At 44.1% G+C, this 18,011-nt stretch overlaps 1 protein-coding gene across 3 annotated transcripts in view; it reads right to left on the bottom strand.

The window, feature by feature from the left end:
• The window catches only part of VPS13D (vacuolar protein sorting 13 homolog D), a 265,713-nt gene that overhangs the window by 221,097 nt on the left and 26,605 nt on the right, over positions 1 to 18,011 (bottom strand). For all 3 annotated transcript variants that reach the window (XM_055137626.1, XM_055137627.1, XM_055137628.1), the window contains exons 10-18: positions 16,463 to 16,631; positions 13,235 to 13,336; positions 12,897 to 13,098; positions 11,744 to 11,923; positions 8,740 to 8,870; positions 7,449 to 7,524; positions 6,687 to 6,857; positions 5,241 to 5,371; positions 1,099 to 1,231 (exon numbers count right to left, since the gene is read on the bottom strand). In XM_055137626.1, the coding sequence (XP_054993601.1) occupies positions 1,099 to 1,231; positions 5,241 to 5,371; positions 6,687 to 6,857; positions 7,449 to 7,524; positions 8,740 to 8,870; positions 11,744 to 11,923; positions 12,897 to 13,098; positions 13,235 to 13,336; positions 16,463 to 16,631 (1,295 nt within the window). The remainder of the gene's footprint in view (positions 1 to 1,098; positions 1,232 to 5,240; positions 5,372 to 6,686; positions 6,858 to 7,448; positions 7,525 to 8,739; positions 8,871 to 11,743; positions 11,924 to 12,896; positions 13,099 to 13,234; positions 13,337 to 16,462; positions 16,632 to 18,011) is intronic.

Raw genomic sequence — 18,011 nt, 5'->3', positions numbered from 1 at the left:
GGATATCTCCAGGAGAGGCATCCTGAGTCCCCTGATGACTGCTTGAGGTATTACATACACACCAAAAAAATGGACATAATCCAAAAGACAGAAAGCAAGTGCTGAGCAGATAAAGACAAAAAATACTATCCAGCATAAATGGCTGTTGTGAAAGTAAAATGGTGCCACCATTTGGAAAAGGATCTGACAGTTCCTCAAAATGCTAAATTTAAAGTTACCATATGACCCAACAATGCTACATTGAAGCATACCCAAGATAATGGTAATATATCTATATAAAAGCCTAGACAAGAATATTTGGGGCCAGCAATAGAGGACAGCAGGCAGGACACTTGTCTGATTCAACCCTAGTTCAATTCCTAACACTGCTTATGGTTCTCTCAAGTCCCACCAAGAGTGATTCCTGAGCACGGGGCCAGGAGTGAGCCCTTTAGCACCTCTTGAGTGTGGCTCAAAACAAAACAAAAATAAAACAAAAGAATATTCATAGAGGCATTACTCAAAGTAGCTGAAAAGCAGAAACAACCCATCTACTGTTACATTTCACAAATGATAGGTAATGGCATATTTAAACAAAGAGAGATTATTCAGTCATAAATAGGAAGTAAGTTCTGATATGCACTACAACCGGATGAGCCTTGAAAACACCATGCTCAGTGAAAGAAGTCAGAAGAAAACATGCCACAGATTGGAAGAAAGGGGTACAGCTCAGCAAGACAGTGCTTACCTTGCATGTGTGAGGCCCTGAGTTGTCAACCCCAGGGCCGGGAGTGAGGGAGGGTGAATAAATTTTAAAAGATGTTCTTTGAGGAGCCAAAGAGATAGTACAGCGGATAGAGTGCTTGTCCTGCATACAGCTGACATAGGATGGATGCCCAGCTGCCCGTATGGTCCCCTGAGCACTGCCAGGAGTAATTCCTAAGCACAGAGTCAGAAGTAAGCCCTGGGCACCACCTGGTATGGGCGCTCCTCCCACAAAAAAAAAAAAAAAAAAAAGAAGTTCTTTGAATTTTTTTGTTTGTTATGCTTTACTTATCTGAGAGAGAGAGACAGAACTACCAAACTTTATTTTCAGGACTTCAAATTCATACACTCTACCTTGGGTATTGGTCAATAGCATTCTTCCTAGATCCACAACAACCAACACAGGGTTCTTGAACTTGAAGTCATCTGGAAAGATCACCTGAGGGGCGGAAATATCGAGTCGCATGGTCCACCGTTTACTCTCCTCCTGTAAAAAATAATAAACTTCAGGTAAACAATTTTGACTGCAGCTATTGAACCTGGACAGTTCTTCAGCTGGGGTTCAAGTCTCTTGAGATGGTCAAACTATGCTTCAGGTTAAAGAATGACTTACTGATGTATAGTATCAGAACAAAAACCTCAAAATACCACATTCCGGCTAAAAGGCACATGAAAAAATGCTCCTCATCACTAATCATTAGGGAGATGCAGATCAAAACAACAATGAGATACCATCTCACACCACAGAGACTGGCCCACATCCAAAAGAACAAAAGTGACCGGTGTTGGCACGGATGTGAGGAGAAAGGGACTCTCCTTCACTGCTGGTGTGAATGCTGACTGGTTCAGCCCTTTTGGAAAACAGTATGGACACTTCTTAAAAAATTAAAAATTGAGCTCCCATTTGACCCAGCAATACCACTTCTGGGAATACATCCCGGAGATGCAAAAAAGTATAGTAAAAGTGACATCTGCACCTATATGTTCATTGCAGCACTGTTCAGGATAGCCAGAATCTGGAAAAAACCCGTGTGCCCTAGAACAGATGACTGGCTAAAGAAGCTTTGGTACATCTACACAATGGAATACTATGCAGCTGTTAGAAAAGATGAAGTCATGAAATTTGCATATAGGTGGATCAACATGGAAAGTATCATGTTAAGTGAAATGAGTCAGAGAGGGACAGACATAGAAAGATTGCACTCATCTGTGGAATATAAAGTAACAGAATGGGAGACTAACACCCAAGAATAGTAGAGATAAGTATCAAGAGGAGTACTCCACAGCTCAGAAGCTGACCTCACACACTAGGTGAAGAAGCAGCTCTGATAGAGAAGAGATAACCAAGCAAAGGGTGCTAGACAGGCCCACTAGGGATGGGAGATACGGGCTGAAAATAGACTATAGACCAAACAAGATTCCTACTTAATACCTCTGTAGCAAACCACAACACCCAAAAAGAGAGAGTGAGCAAAGGGGAATGCCCTGCCACAGAGGCAGGGTGGGGTGAAGGGGACAGGGTGGGGGTGGTGGGAGGGATGCTGGGACCATTGGTGGTGAAATATGGGCACTGGTGGAGGGATGGGCACTTGATCATTGTATGACTGAAACGTAAGCATGAAAACCTGTAAGTCTGTAACTTTGTCTCACGGGGATTCACGAATAAAAAAAAAAAAAAAACCACATTCCACGGCCACCACCATGTTAATAACAGCCCAGATTCATAGCCTCATAACTAATCTCAGGTGAGATGCAAGCCAACGCGCTGGAATTCACTGGCCAGTTCTACAGATCCTGAGGTTCCTAGAGCATGCAGTCCCATACATGGCCACTTTACACCTTCAAATCCCAATATACTGACAGCCCAGTAGGAGCACACCAAATTATATGCAAAAGTAGTAAGTCAATGAAGCTTAATAAACAAAAACAATAAAGACTCAACTAGCAACAGACAGTTTAGTAAACCCTCATATAATGACTTTAATGACCCCACTGTGAGAGAGAACAACTTTCACAAATTTTCTTCTACTGAAGTAATTTGCGATAATTCCATTAGCCATTTTGTTGTAAAAAGCAATATAAAATAAGTTATTTTGTGCCTGCTAACGGGGCAAAATTGGGAGGCAGGTGTAAAACTGGGGACGGTGATAGCAGGAAGGTCACACTGGTGGTGGGATTGCCTGAGACAACTGTAGTATGAACAACTTTGTAAACCACTGTCTAAATAAATTAAAAAGCGTTTAACTTTGTTTAAAACTTTAAAACAACAGTAGATACAAATGCTTGAGGAGTGGAAACATTATCTGAAGTGGGATAAGAAATGTACTAGTGACTAGTTTGCGAACTGTATTTTCTTTTTACTGTGAAGATCATGGTTCAAAAAAGATACTATTTCTAATGCATAAAGCTTAATGCTTCACTATTCTTTTTTATAAGAATCATAACTTGCAGTGCCTGGGGGCCCATACCCTGCCAAGGATCAAACACACGGCCTTGCACATGCTGGTCATGTGATCTACCTCTTTAGATACTGTCCCGGAAAATATCACTGTTGCCCCGTTGTTCATCAATATGCTTGAGCGGGCACCAGTAAAGTCTCCATTTTGAGACTTGTTGTTACTGTTTTTGGGATACTGTTTACGGGTAGCTTGCCAGGCTCTCCGAGAGGGATGGAGGAATCAAACTGAGGTCAGCCACATGCAAGGCAAACGCCCTACCCACTGCGCTATAGCTCCAGTCCAGAAAAAATTAAAAAAAAAAAATTGGGGCCAGAGCAATAGTACAGGCAGGTAGGGCATTTGCCTTGCATGCAGCTGACCCACTTCATCCCCAGCATCCTATATGGTTCCCCAGGCACCAGGAGTAATTACTGAGTGCAGAGACAGAAGTAACCCCTGAGCAGTGCCAGGTGTGACCCAGAAAGCAAAATAGTAATAATAATAATAATAATAATAATAACGATAATAATAATAAAAATATAACAGAAGTTATAAAGTAAGTAAATGTAGAAATCTAAAAATGTATTCATGGATATTGGTAACCATGAACATTCGTACCAATACCTTAAAGAAAAACATAAGCTTTATTCTTGAAATATAAAAAACACACCAGGGCCAGAGATATATCTCAAAGGGCCAAAGAGCTTGCTTTGCCTATGGCAGCTCTGGGCTCAATGCCTCGATTTACATGGCGCTCCAGCACTGCTGGGAGCAACCCCTAAGCACTAAGCTTCAAGCAGCTCTGGGCAATACTAGGTGTGACTCATTTAAAAAACCAAAATCCAGGGATCAGAGCAATAGTACCGTGAGTACGGCATTTGCCTTGCATGCGGCCAACCTGGGTTCAATCCCTGGCACCTTATATGGTCCCCGAGCCTTCCAGGAGTCATCCCTGAGTGCAGAGCCAAGAGTAAGTCCTGACCTTACTCTTTTACTTCTGGGCCAGCTGTGGGCAGAGCCTGGCAAGCTACCCATGGTGTACTCGATATGCCGAAAACAATTAACAGAAACACCCCAGTAAAAACAAAATCAAAAACTAATTCTCCAGGAGCCAGAGAGATAGTACAGTGGGCAGGGTGTTTGCTTTGCACACAGCCAACCTGGCCTGATCCTTGGCACCTCATATGGTCCCCCAAGCTCACTGGGAGTGATCCCCGAATGGAGAGCCACGAGTAAACTCTGAGTGTCACCAGATGTGTTCCAAAAACAAAACAAAAACAAAACACTAATCCTACAACCCATAATCCAACCCCTAAACATTTCCTTTCAAATCTGTCTATGACCCACCCCTACACCTCCAACTGGTGCTGCACCGTCCAGAAGCCACACAGAAGCACTGCACCTCAGCAGGGCCCCTCCAGGCCTCTGAGCTCTGCTAGAGTCCCCCCTTGTCTGTGGTCTTCTAAATCATCTGGTCACAGAGATTCACAAAGTGACCATTGGCCCCTCAAATCGAACCTGAGGCATGATTTCAGTTGTTCTTCTAATCAGAAGTGAAAAGGGAATGTTCTTCAATGTAGCATGTACCAAATATCAGGTCTAGGACACACAGCAAAGACAAATCTTGTTTCTATTTTGAGGTCACACTCAGTGGTGTTCAGGGCTTACTCCTGACTGTACTCAGTGGTCACTTCTGGCAGCATTCAGGGGACCATATGTTGTTTCAGGAATGGAATCAGCGTCACAACCAAAGCACCCACATGAAAGGGAAGTGCCCTTCCTCCTATACTATCTGTCCAGCCTTCACTGTGTTCTGAGACGGGCACCAAGAAATCAGACCTAATCCCAGGCATTTTTTTTTATTATTCATTTAACCCAGACTATAATAGATATGACATTCTATTTTTACTTGCAGACAAAAATTTCCTATTTTCAGCTCACTCATCAGTGTAATTAAGACAAGCATCATTAGCAGACAAACAACCTGACAGAAGTGATACAGTCCAGGCCCGACCCTTCCTGTACCACCGGAAAGGATGTGCAGGCATGTCCACTTACAATGAAATCACCCACGAGCAATCGGTCGAGAGTCTGCCGGATCTCGGCCTTGGTTTGCATCTTCAGTTTGTTATACTGTCTTCGGGCAGCTTCAGCCACTCTCAACTCCAGCTCAGACTGATAACCAAAACCTGCAGATAAGAAATAGAAGAGTCAGAATTTTCAAATGGCAGCTCAAAGAAAGCACTGCACAGTGACAGGCACCAGAAATTTCCCCCAAACCTATTAAAATAGGGAAAGAAGTTGCCCACTCCAATACGGCCTGCACTGAAAGAGCAAACAGGAAAGCAACTTTCTCCCCAGAAGAGGGATGGTCTTGGGGTGAAAACAGCATTTAAGGCACATTTCTCAAACCACTTTGAAATCCTTCAAAGCTGATTTAAAACCTAAATATCCTTAAGGATTTCCAAACTCCTTAACAGCATGAAAGAGAGAAGGTAACACCTTCTTTATTCTATCCCTGACAGCAATAAAGTCAAGACATCTGTGGTTGGGGCCAGAGCGATAGCACAGTGGGTAGGGCGTTTGCCTTGCACACGGCCGACCCGGGTTCGATCCCCGGCATCCCATATGGTCCCCCGAGCATCACCAGGAGTAATTCCTGAGTTCAAAGCCAGGAGTGACCCCTGAGCATCGCTGGGTGTGACCCAAAAAGAAAAAAAAAAAAAGACATCTGTGGTTATTGCATTCATGAAAAAGACTATAAACAGGGGCCGGAGCAATAGTACAGCAGGTAGGACATTTGCCTTGCACACAGCCGACCTGCATTCAATCCCCACATCCCATATAGTCCCCCACGCACCGCCAGGAGTAATTCCTGAGTGCAGAGCCAGGAGCTGCACCCCTGAGCACTGCTGGGTGCCCCAAAAAGCAAAAAAAAAAAAAAAAAAAAAAAAAAAGAATAAACAGAAACAGCTACTTTGTCATTGGAAAAGAACTTCTGTTTCATCAATTTCCCTATCAGCTAACAGGCTTTATCTGCACCTACCATCTCAAATCTTTTTGAAACAAAAAGAGGCATAAATAAATCAATTGTGATACAGGGAAAAACAATGATAAATTTTCAATATGTAATGCTGTGCAGTACAAGTAAAATAATTGATCTCATTATCTAATGGGGAAGTCTTAAATATTTATCCTAAATTCACTGGACTAAAATACTCTGAATAGCTAATAAACCTTCATTCTAAAGGAATAGGAATTATTTAGAAAGGTATGCTAAGTGCAGACAAGGGAAGAGAAAGTATTTAAAAATATTGATTCTTCTTGGAAAAGTGACTTCCCAAAGACATCAAGTTTGACTTAATAACTGAAGACAGCCCTATCTACTTACTCTGCAGACCTTTTCTACCCTTAGAATGCATAATCACCCTTTCCAGACCATTAGACATGACAAGAAAGATGTCTTTAAAAGTAGCATAAAATCAAACAAACAAAAAAGTTAACCTGAGGTATGAACCTTTCCCTTGTAGAAAAAGTCTGCTACTTTTTTAATAGCCTGGGGGTTATAGATGATGTTCAATGGCCTCGTGCTAACGTTCAGTCTCCTCTCGAAATGGCTGTGTACTGGATTTTTCTCATAGAGCATCTCAAACACTGGGTCATCCGGGTCTGCAGCTACAGGAAAAGAACCAGGAAAGAAAATGGAGCACAGCATAAATAATCCTCTTACTCCTGATAACCTATAATGGGGAAAATTCTGCTAAATTCTTTTCCAATTAGTTCCTATATATATGCACATTTTATAAAACAGAGATTATATGATTGACTCTGAGACAGGGAGAATGGCACAAAAGCAAAAGCACGTGCTTTGCATGTAGGAGCCCTGGGTTCAATCCCTGGTACCATACGGTCCTCTAAGCACTGCCAGCAGTGATCCCTAAGCACGAATCCAGGGATAACCCTGAGCATATACCCAAAATAAAATTTATTGAATTTCAACAAGAATGCTCAAGATTTTTTGTATTTGTTCTCATTATGGAATCAAAGATTCAGGCATTTCAAGAGATTGCTGGTTTCCATGCCGATTAAAGGACAGTGCCAGGCTATCTTCAAGTCAAACTTGGATTCACACAACAAGTGGCTGGGCACAAAATAGAACATGGTCCCCTCCCCTCTCCACCTTTACTACCAGCAACCCGCCTTTACAAGGTTACTAATCCGTCACCACTGTAGTATCAGGTTTAGGTTTTAAAATGTGACCATTACCAGGGTGTTGATCGCATCTATCTGATGATGGTGTTTGGAGACCAAAAGATTGCGAGACTCTGCCAACTTCTTTTTGCTGTGAAATACACACAAAATGCACAAACGCACAGATATCAAGTTGAGAGGGGAAATCACTCCACACACACTCCACACGTGGAATCGCTCAGCCCCAAACTCTTTAACAGTAGATTACTGAGGATTTGCAGACTTAGCCCTCAAGTTCATGTCTTTTCCCAGCCTGCCACTGACAGTAAGCTGCTTTGGATTCAATGCATGAAATAAATGATTTCTAAACAAAAAATTAAATATACACAGCTTTTCAAACTTTCACTGCCCTCCCACCCTCTCTCCATAATCCATCTCACCCAAAAATAATACAGGGGTGCTGGAGAGATAGGACAGCAGGTGGGACACTTGTCATGTACATAGCCCACCCTGGTTCAACCCCTGGCACCCCAGATGGGCCCTGAGTCCCACCAGGAATGATTCCCTGAGCTCAGAGTCAGGAATAAGCCCTGAGCACTGTCAGGTGTGGCACAAAAACAAACAAAATAATACAGAGTAAATGGCTAAATATTCAGCTACTCTAACTATATCTCTACCAATAAGATCTGAGAAATTCTAATGCAGCTTCCCAATCTTTATTCTATTCATGGCCATTCCAACCTGCTTTCCTTCTGTGGACCCCCGTCTCCTAGGTATTCCCTGCTTCTTGTGCTGTGATGACCCTCATTTAAATGACTGTCACGTGTGATCCTCTTCGGATATCATGAGGGTCCACAGATGGGCGATATACCCCCACCTGAAAACTGCTGCTCTATTGAATGAAGTATATTCTATTTTTTTTTAAATCACACACATATACATAGGGGCCAGTGAAATAGCTCAATAGGCAGAGCACATACAAGGCACACAGGAGGCCCAAGTTCAATTCCAACCACCACATAGTCTCCCAACACTGTTAGAAATGACCCTTGAGCACAGTAGCAGAAATAGACCCAAGCACCACTGTGGGGGATAGGGTGGGGGGAAAAGAGAAGGTGAGGAGGAGGAGGAAAAAAAGAAGGAAGAAGAGAAGGAGGAGAAGGAAATTGCTATAAATCTTCCCAATTGTCACTTTAAAATATTTTAGAAAAAACAATCCCAGGTTTGTTTTTAATCAGCCCAGTTCTCTCCAGGTGATCAAATGTTGGAATGAACCCAGTTAATTAACAAACCCACTTACTGCTCACCTAAAACAAACCATAATCTGCCCACACCCAGAGGACTGTAGCCCTGCTGTGATACGTACTGGATTAGGGAAGACCAGCAGAGGAAACATAGTTCCTTCTGTGGCCAGGTCTCGAAGAAACAGTCCGCCCAGTCGAACTAAAAGCAAGGAGGAATTTCTTCGAGGAAGGGATTCTGCCAAAAGCTTCACATCTAAAAAAAATAAATGTAAGAGTTGATACTATGCTATGATAGTGTAAAATGCTTGAAAAGTATTAGATATATTTCACAGAGGACTATTAGATATTAAGAATTAGTTTTTCTTAAAATGATTTTAAAAACTCCAATTTAAATATCTCTATCTAGTTCTCATAACCTATAAGTTAAATATATAATAGATATTAGGAGTTTGCCAGCACGATAAACTTTAAACAAAATATTTTTTACTAGTTCACATACACTGCTTCTAATTGTTCATCTGTCAAGATAATAAAGTCAGGCCAGAAAGAGAGAATAGGGGTAAGGCTCTTTTCTTGCATGTGGCAACCCCAGTTTGATCCCCAGCACCACATACTCCTGAGCATTGCTAGGAGTCATTCCTGAGCACAGAACCAGGAGTAAGGCCTGGCTTACTCTTTTGAGTGTGGCACTCTGAGTGTAGCCTAAATCAACAACAACAACAGATTATAAAGTCAAACTGGCAGGGCTAGAGAGATAGAATAGCAAGCAGGGTGCTTGCATTGCTCAGAGTCAACCTTGTTCAATTTCCCAGCACCCCATGTCCCTCAAGTCCTGCCAGGAATGATCCCTAAACACAAAGCCAGGAGGAAGCACTGAGCACCACCAGATGTGACCCAAAAACAAACAAAAAATTATAACAAATAGACTTTTTCTTGGGGAAGGAGGGAGACAATTGCCTGAAAACTACTGAGAAATTTTCTCTCAGATAAGTAGTTATTATCCAACCCCATCAAAAAATGGGGCGAAGAAATGAACAGAAACTTTACCAAGGAAGAAATACGAATGGCCAAAAGGCACATGAAAAAGTGCTCTGCATCACTAATCATCAGAGAGATGCAGATCAAAACAACTTTGAGATACCACCTCACACCACAGAGACTAGCACACATCCAAAAGAACAAAAGCAACCGCTGTTGGAGAGGATGTGGGGAGAAAGGGACCCTTCTTCACTGCTGGTGGGAATGCCGACTGGTTCAGCCCTTCTGGAAAACAATTTGGACGACTCTCAAAAAATTAGATATTGAATTCCCATTTGACCCAGCAATACCACTGCTGGGAATATATCCCAGAGAGGCAAAAAAGTACAATCGAAACAACATCTGCACATGTATGTTCATCGCAGCACTGTTTACAATAGCCAGAATCTGGAAAAAAACCGAATGCCCCAGAACGGATGACTGGTTGAGGAAACTTTGGTACATCTATACAATGGAATACTATGCAGCTGTTAGAAAAAAGGAGGTCAAGAATTTTGTAGTCAAGTGGATGGGCATGAAAAGTTTCATGCTGAGTGAAATGAGTCAGAAAGAGAGAGACAGACATAGAAAGATTGCACTCATCTATGGTATATAGAATAACAGAGTGGGAGACTAACACCCAAGAACTGTAGAAATAAGTACCAGGAGGTTGACTCCATGGCTTCGAGGCTGGCCTCACGTTCCGGGGAAAGGTCAACTCAGAGAAGCGATCACCAACTACATTGTAGTCGAAGGCCATGTGGGGGAAGGGAGTTGCGGGCTGAATGAGGGCTAGAGACTGAGCACAGCGGCCACTCAACACCTTTATTGCAAACCACAACAGCTAATTAGAGAGAGAAAACAGAAGGGAATGCCTTGCCACAGTGGCAGGGTGGGGTGGGGGGGAGATGGGATTGGGGAGGGTGGGAGGGACACTGGGTTTACGGGTGGTGGAGAATGGGCACTGGTGAAGGGATGGGTTCCCAAACTTTGTATGAGGGAAGTATAAGCACAATAGTGTATAAATCTGTAACTGTACCCTCATGGTGATTCTCTAATTAAAAATAAATAAATTAAAAAATATATATATATATCAAGGTAAAGATTTTAAAATAAATAATTAAAATACAAAAAAAAAAGATAAGTAGTTATTTTATTCACTGAAATAAAATGATGTAAGAAATATGAAAACTTATGCTGAGTATTTATATAATATATATTATGTATGATGTATATTATATATTATGTTATATATTATTTATTCTATATTATTGTTATATATTACGTTAATATACAATATACATCATACACAATATATGGTATATAATGTGTTGTATATTATATATTAATATATATTTTGTGGTTGTATATTATATAACATACTATATACATTATATGTAATATATATATATACACACACACCTTTAACTCAAAGTCACACAAAGGAATCAGACACAGGCACTCATTCTTTACAGATTCCAAATTTTCAAATCGCCCACTAACAGCGATCGATCAATTCAAAATCAATTCTCCACAGCACATGCATTGACAGCACAAATGCACAGTCTTGGCAGTGGAGGCCGGCCAAGTCAATTCTGCCTTCCCACTCCAGTTGACTGTACCCCGTGTCCTTGTCCTAATCTCTTCAGTGCCAAGTATTTTGCATTTTTCTACATTTTGCTGGTGATTTCGTTGGTCAAAATGGATTCCAAGCATAGTGCTAAAGTGCTTGGCAAAATTTTTCTGACCACAAAAACAGCTGTGGCATGCCTGACAGGAATTGTAAGCATTAGATGAGCTTTTAACAGACACAAGTTGTTATGGGGCCACTGGCCCAAGTTCAACACTAATGAGTCAATGCCATGTATTAAATATGGTGTCTTTTTCCACAATCACACACAACCACTGTGACACAATGACTGGCTGATTAATGATCTGAGCTGGAGGCTCCTGATGCTCTGACGGCCCCAAGGACAGTGGTTCACTATCCAGTCACTCAGCTGGCATACCGGTTCCTAGAACCCCACTGTTAAGAACAATGAGCTGTGTGTAGAGTGGACACCAGAGTCTAAGTGATCAGGCATATCAGGCGGTTCCCGAGGGCCGCACCTGAGAACTCGAGCTGCATAAAAGCACTCTCGTCTGTGGAAGGAGCTCCTTGCTCCTGATGGGACAGCGTCACGGTTCCTCGCTGCAGCTGCAAGTTTAGTTTCGCAAAGACGTGATCCCGTTTGGTATACGTGTTCATACGGGAGGCATCTGCGCTGGGGTCGAAAAACTCCTCGGTGCCTGAACAAGGGGGAGACAAGACTCTAAGGTAAAACACGCCAAGATTTACAAAGCACAACCAGGAATACTGTTAACAGTCACGATTAATGTTATTTCATGATTAACATTATTTAACTATTTTCCCCTTTTTTAGAGAAGAACTCCACATTCATACATGACTGGTTTATTCACTGATGCAAAATGGCAGCGACTACCACATAAGGGCTCCAACACCTTATTATGAGGCCCAAGGGAAAGTACGGAGTCATGACCAAGCCCAGGATTCACCCCAAATTTGCCTTTTCCAGGGGCACTGACCACACCTGGCAGTGTCACTCGAAGCATGGGTGGCTAACAGGGATGACAAAAGTACATGACTCGGGGGACTGAAGTGATAGCATAGCGGATAGGACGTTTGCCTTACACGCGGCTGACCCGGGTTCAACTCCCAGCATCCCATATGGTCTCCCGAGCACTGCCAGGGATAATTCCTGAGTGCAAAGCCAGGAGTAACCCCTGAGCATTGCTGGGTGTGACCCAAAAAGCAAAAAAAAAAAAAAAGTACAACTGTTTCCTTTCATTCCTCTGTAATAATAATGGCAGCCAAACACAAGGGCCTAAGGAGTGGCAGGATTCAAACCAGAATCACAAACTTTTGGCTGGGGGTGTGATCCATTTTGACGAGGCCCTGAGGTTAATCCCTAGCATCTAAAAATCATTTGAACCAAACACTTTTAAAATCGTTCAAATTTAATTCTCTTTGAATGGCTGCCTTTTGCCACTACCTGAAACAGGGCTGACATTTAGTCACACAGTTGCAAGGCAAAGTATCTCTCAAACCCTCCTCTCTCTGCATCTGTGGACACCTGCCAACCTGTCTCGCAAGTGTGTCATTTTTGCAGTATTTGGAAAACACCCATAACCGCGCCAACCGGAGCCACAAGCACCCTGTGGGCACAGCCCAGGACTCGGCGCACAGGCAGGGCCTCCTTACCCAGGATCTCCTCCGCACTCCACTGCTCCTGCTGCTCCGCAACAAGGCCCTCGACGGCCTTTCCTTCTGGGCTCTGCTGCCCGTACCAGCCCCCCCAGCCAGGAAACCACGACTGAAGGTACTGCAGCATCCCACTGCCACCACGGGCATCAGGGTCTCCGGGAGACTCTCCTGGAGATTCAAGCTGAGGCTCTCGGAGGCTCTGTGTCAATCAAAATGAGCGAAGATGAGCACCCACATGGAGAAACATGGAGTGACGGGTCACTGACTGGTCTCTGTTCCCCACCTCCGGCCTTGGAGGGGGCAGATGAATGCCTCTCCTGGTGAGCACATCTTACCTCTGCCAGTTCATCTTCCTTGTGGAATCGGTCATGAACCAGTTCACGAAGAATCTTCAACTCCTCAAAACTCTGTTCCTCTTCTATCCGACACATCTCCTCCTGTTTAGGGGGAAATAAACGAATTCATGAGACACGAGCTCCAGAGCAGCCAGAGAGCCTCTGAAAATGCTGGGAAGGAACCTAACTAGCCCCGGGAGATAAGTTCAAGACACCAGGAAGAGGCGACAGCTTGGCACCCACGATGCTTCTTGGGCGACACAGCTTTCCCACCCACCCCAGCCATTGCACTTCACCTCTGGGACTCAACTTGAGTAGAGGGGGCACAGAGCAGAATGGGCCGCTGTTAGTCAACACCCAAGCTAAGCCAGGTTCAAAAGGAAAAGTAATATTTCCTTCTGTTTGGAAAGATTTCCTGAAGAAAGAGTTCATTAAAACTCCTGGCTGAGGGGCTGGAGTGACAGTACAGTGGGGAGGGCATTTGCCTTCCACGCGGCCAACCTGGGTTTGATCCCCAGCATCCCATATGGTCCCCCAAGCAATGCCAGGAGTACAGAGCCAGGAGTAACTTCTGAGCATTGCAGAGTGTGACCCCCCAAAAAAAACTGCCTGGCTGAGACTTCCAGGGTACTCTCAGAGTGGGGGAGGCCAGCTCTACCCAAACAAAGCTCCAGCAGCCGCTTCCACAAATCGACTGCCACGCCTCTAGCTGGACTCACTCAGGACTGAGCCTCACAGAGAACCTAATCTGCTGAAAACTTCAGGTACATGAGTGTATGTGCCTGAAAACTCCAGCCCTTCTCAAACTGCCCATTTAATATTCAAATTTTCTGGAGCATCTCCAGAACAGAACACTAATCCCAGATTAGATGGGAACTGAATGCAGAAGCCAACCAATCATGACTAACAAAAACATTGACACGGAAGGCTTAACTTGCAACAACCACTTAGTAAACCTCCAGACAAGAATTTAATGTCCCCATGTGAGATATGACAATTTTCGCAATTTTCTTCTACAGAAATACAAGCAATATAAAATAATTTATTGTGAACCTGCTACTGGGGCAGGCTTTAGGGGTGGTTGGTTGGGAAAATGGAGGAAATGACAGAAGGAAGGTGATAGTGGTAGTGGGATTGGTGTTGGAATACTGAATGCCTGTAACAAATTATCATGAACAACTGGTAAACCATGGGATTTAAATAAAGTTGGGGAAAGAAAAAGAAAGTAATATTGGGGGGCTGGAGAGATAGCACAGCGGGTAGGGCGTTTGCCTTGCACGCGGCCGACCCGGGTTCAAATCCCAGCATCCCATATGGTCCCCTGAGCACAGCCAGGGGTAATTCCTGAGTGCAAAGCCAGGAGTAACCCCTGTGCATCGCCAGGTGTGACCCAAAAAGCGCAAAAAAAAAAAAAAAAAGTAATATTGGGGCTGGAAAGATAGTATACCAGGTAGGGTGTTTGCTTTGCATATGGCAAACCCAGGGATTCAATCCCTGGCATCTCATATGGTGCTTCGAGTACCACCAGGAGTAATCCCTGAGTGCGGAGCAAGGAATAACCCCTGAGCACTGCCAGGTGCAGCCCAATAAATAAATAAATAAATAAATAAATAATATATGATACCTGGGGTCAGGCTCCCCTTCTAGCCTCCACCTCCCCATAAAACAAGGTCAGGATCAACCCCCAAGCCGAGGAGACCAAGAGGACATCAGCTGTGGCTTGGTGGCCACCCGGTGGGGCTAGGTTCCTTGTCGCCCCAGCTGGGCCTTGGGGTGGCAGAGGAGGCTAACCGGGAGAAAGTGACCGTCTCTCTTCTCGCCTCACATAAGCCACCCTTGGGACCCACGACATCAAAAGGGCTTTCCCTTTTCTGGAGTCTAGGCTTTCTCGATGTGAAAAAATATGAATTCTAGTAAAGAAACAAGTACTTTTAAAAAGCCTCAATTTGAGTAACTTGGACTGGGGCGACAGTACAGCAGGTAAGGTGTTTGCCTTACACACGGCCTACCCGGGTTCGATTCCTCCATCCCTCCTGGAGGGCCCAACAAGCTACCAAGAGTATCCCACCTGCATGGCAGAGCCTGGCAAGCTACCTGTGGCATATTCCATATGCCAAAAACAGTAACAAGTCTCACAATGGAGACGTTACTGGTGCCCACTTGAGCAAATCGATGAACAACAGGATTACAGTGCTACAGTGCTATAGTGCTACCTGGGGTCAGAGAGAAAGAACAGGGGTAAAACATTTCCTTGGAAGTGGCTGCCTCAACCACAACCTGGGTCTGATCTCTGGCACCACACATGGTCGCCTGAACACTGCCAGTGGTCACTCCTAAGCACAGAGCTACATCACCAAGTATGATCACCCCACCCCAACCCCATGCCTGACAAAATGGTAAGACTAATTAAAATTAAAAAAGGATACTTGACCTTAAATATCAGAAGTTATAGTAACTTCTTTTTATAAAAGAATGATGCTCAGGAGCTGGAGCAAAAGCACAGTGGGTAAGGCACTTGCCTTGCACGCAGCCAACTGGGTTTGATCCCTCATATCTCATATGATCCCCCTTGCACCACCAGGAGTGATCGTTGAGTATAAAGCTGAGAGTAAGCCCTGAGCATTTCCAGGTATGCCCACCCCAACCCCCCAAAGAAAGAAGAAAAAGAATGATGCTCAAATGTAGTAAAAGAAATGGAGACAAAGTAATCTCAGTTATCTTTCCCTGGGAGACAAGTGAATAGGTGAGAGAAGAGTCGAGGTCCTATGCCCGGGTGCACAGTCTTACACTTAACATGCAACTGCCTCAACACACAGGCTCCCCTTCTAGCCTCCACCTCCCCATAAAACAAGGTCAGCCTAGGAACTGAGGTTAGGCATCAGGGTTGTGGAGGACCACGTGCAGAGACGAGCTGCAGACTCTGAAGAAGATGAGGACATGGCGAGAAGAGACATGGGTGGCCAGATGATAAGTTCCCCAGAGCCCTGCACAAAGGCAAGGCAGAGCCCTCTTTTCTTCCTCCCACCCATGACCAGACTGTCCCCTCACAGCAGAAGGCAGAGAATCCTTCTGGCTAACATAAGACCATGGCCTTCCACGGTCACGAAGTTCTCACACTACTCAAACCAACTCTACGCTGAAAAATTATGATTCTCTGCAAGTTCTTCACAAATTCCTGGGTTCTCAGCCTTTGAGAGAAAGTCCCATCGTCTGCATGAAGACCCTCACCTTGTCATCTTCAGACAGCAAGCCTCCCTTTAACTTGCTGAAGTATCTGTCCGTGTAAAACACAGCATCCCTGGCACGGTGCAACAGGAAGTCCCAGGTGCAATGCTTCCTCTGCTCTCTGATGGCGTTCAGGTTAGCATTCAGTGCAAAATACCACCATTCTCGGCAGCTGCAATAGTTCATAACAGTATAATTACTTCTTACCAGAAAAGCAGCTAAAAGGCCATCAGCCTCAGACAATACACTTAACACCTCTCCTGAGAAAACCTTATTCTTGTCAACTATCAACATTAAGCCTCAACATCACTTTATTCTGAGGGGTGTGTGGCCTGAATCCACATCATGTGCTGTACCATTCACTGAGTTACATCCATGGCCCAGAACACTCACCTTAAAATAAAACCCCAATATGTGGGGAAAGTAAGTCTACCAAGAAGGAAAATTTAAAAAGGGAAACTCGGGGCTGGAGCGATAGCACAGCGGGTAGGGCATTTGCCTTGCACGCGGCCGACCCAGATTCGAATCCCAGCATCCCATATGGTCCCCTGAGCACCGCCAGGGGTGATTCCTGAGTGCATGAGCCAGGAGTGACCCCTGTGCATCGCCGGGTGTGACCCAAAGAGCAAATAAATAAATAAATAAATAAATAAATAAATAAATAAATAAATAAATAAATAAAAAGGGAAACTCAACTTGACATCAATAACATGAGAGCAGTGCCCCTTTATCAGATGGAGTTACATATCCAGCATACATCCCGATTGGGTGTCTGAAGCCATGAATGAACCCAGTCCCATACACACACTTGTGCATTTCCACCCATAAAGACCCGTAATAACAAATTAGGCACAGTAAGTGATTAACTGTAACAAGAAGATAAAACAGCTACAAAAATATAAGTTATGTGAATGTGGTCTCTCTCAAAACATCTCACTGTGAGTGATAGTTCTGGACCACAGCTGAGACCACAGACAAGGGGATTACTGGGTGGAATGGTCTGAATTGCCTATAATGTCAACCCACAGACCTGGTGCAAGATCAGCAGCATGGTAAGATAAGGAACAGACCTGGGGATTGAGCGTAGGGTTGAGGGAACATGCCTGACATACATAAGACCTGGGGTCCATCACCAGCACCACACAGCCTCCTGAGTACTGCCAGTTGTAGGCACCCAAGCACTGAGAGGTGACCTGGTGGTCCCTGGCACCACAAGGCCCAAGCAGTAGCACATCCTCAGCCATAGCACTGACCCACTGACCAGTCTAGCAGACTATCACTAGCAGTGGTTCAATCCTCTGAGCACCACTGGAGAGGCACCCTGCCTCCCCCTCACCAAAAATAAAACACTGCAATATGAAAAAGTTATTTCTGCTATGGGAGTTATGAGGTGTAGGACTGTGGGAGTTATAACATATACTATATATAAACGCTAACCAAAATCCCTGTAGGAACGACAAAGTTCAGAGAATCACATTCCACCCGAACAGCATCTGTCTTCATGCTGACCAACAGTGAAACAGCCCGAGTTCCCTGCACATAATCTAAAAGC

Source organism: Sorex araneus, chromosome 5, assembly GCF_027595985.1.
Source record: "Sorex araneus isolate mSorAra2 chromosome 5, mSorAra2.pri, whole genome shotgun sequence".
NCBI lineage: Eukaryota > Metazoa > Chordata > Mammalia > Eulipotyphla > Soricidae > Sorex > Sorex araneus.
The sequence above is the reverse complement of the archived record's forward strand: the minus strand, read 5'-3'. Positions and strand labels throughout refer to the sequence as shown.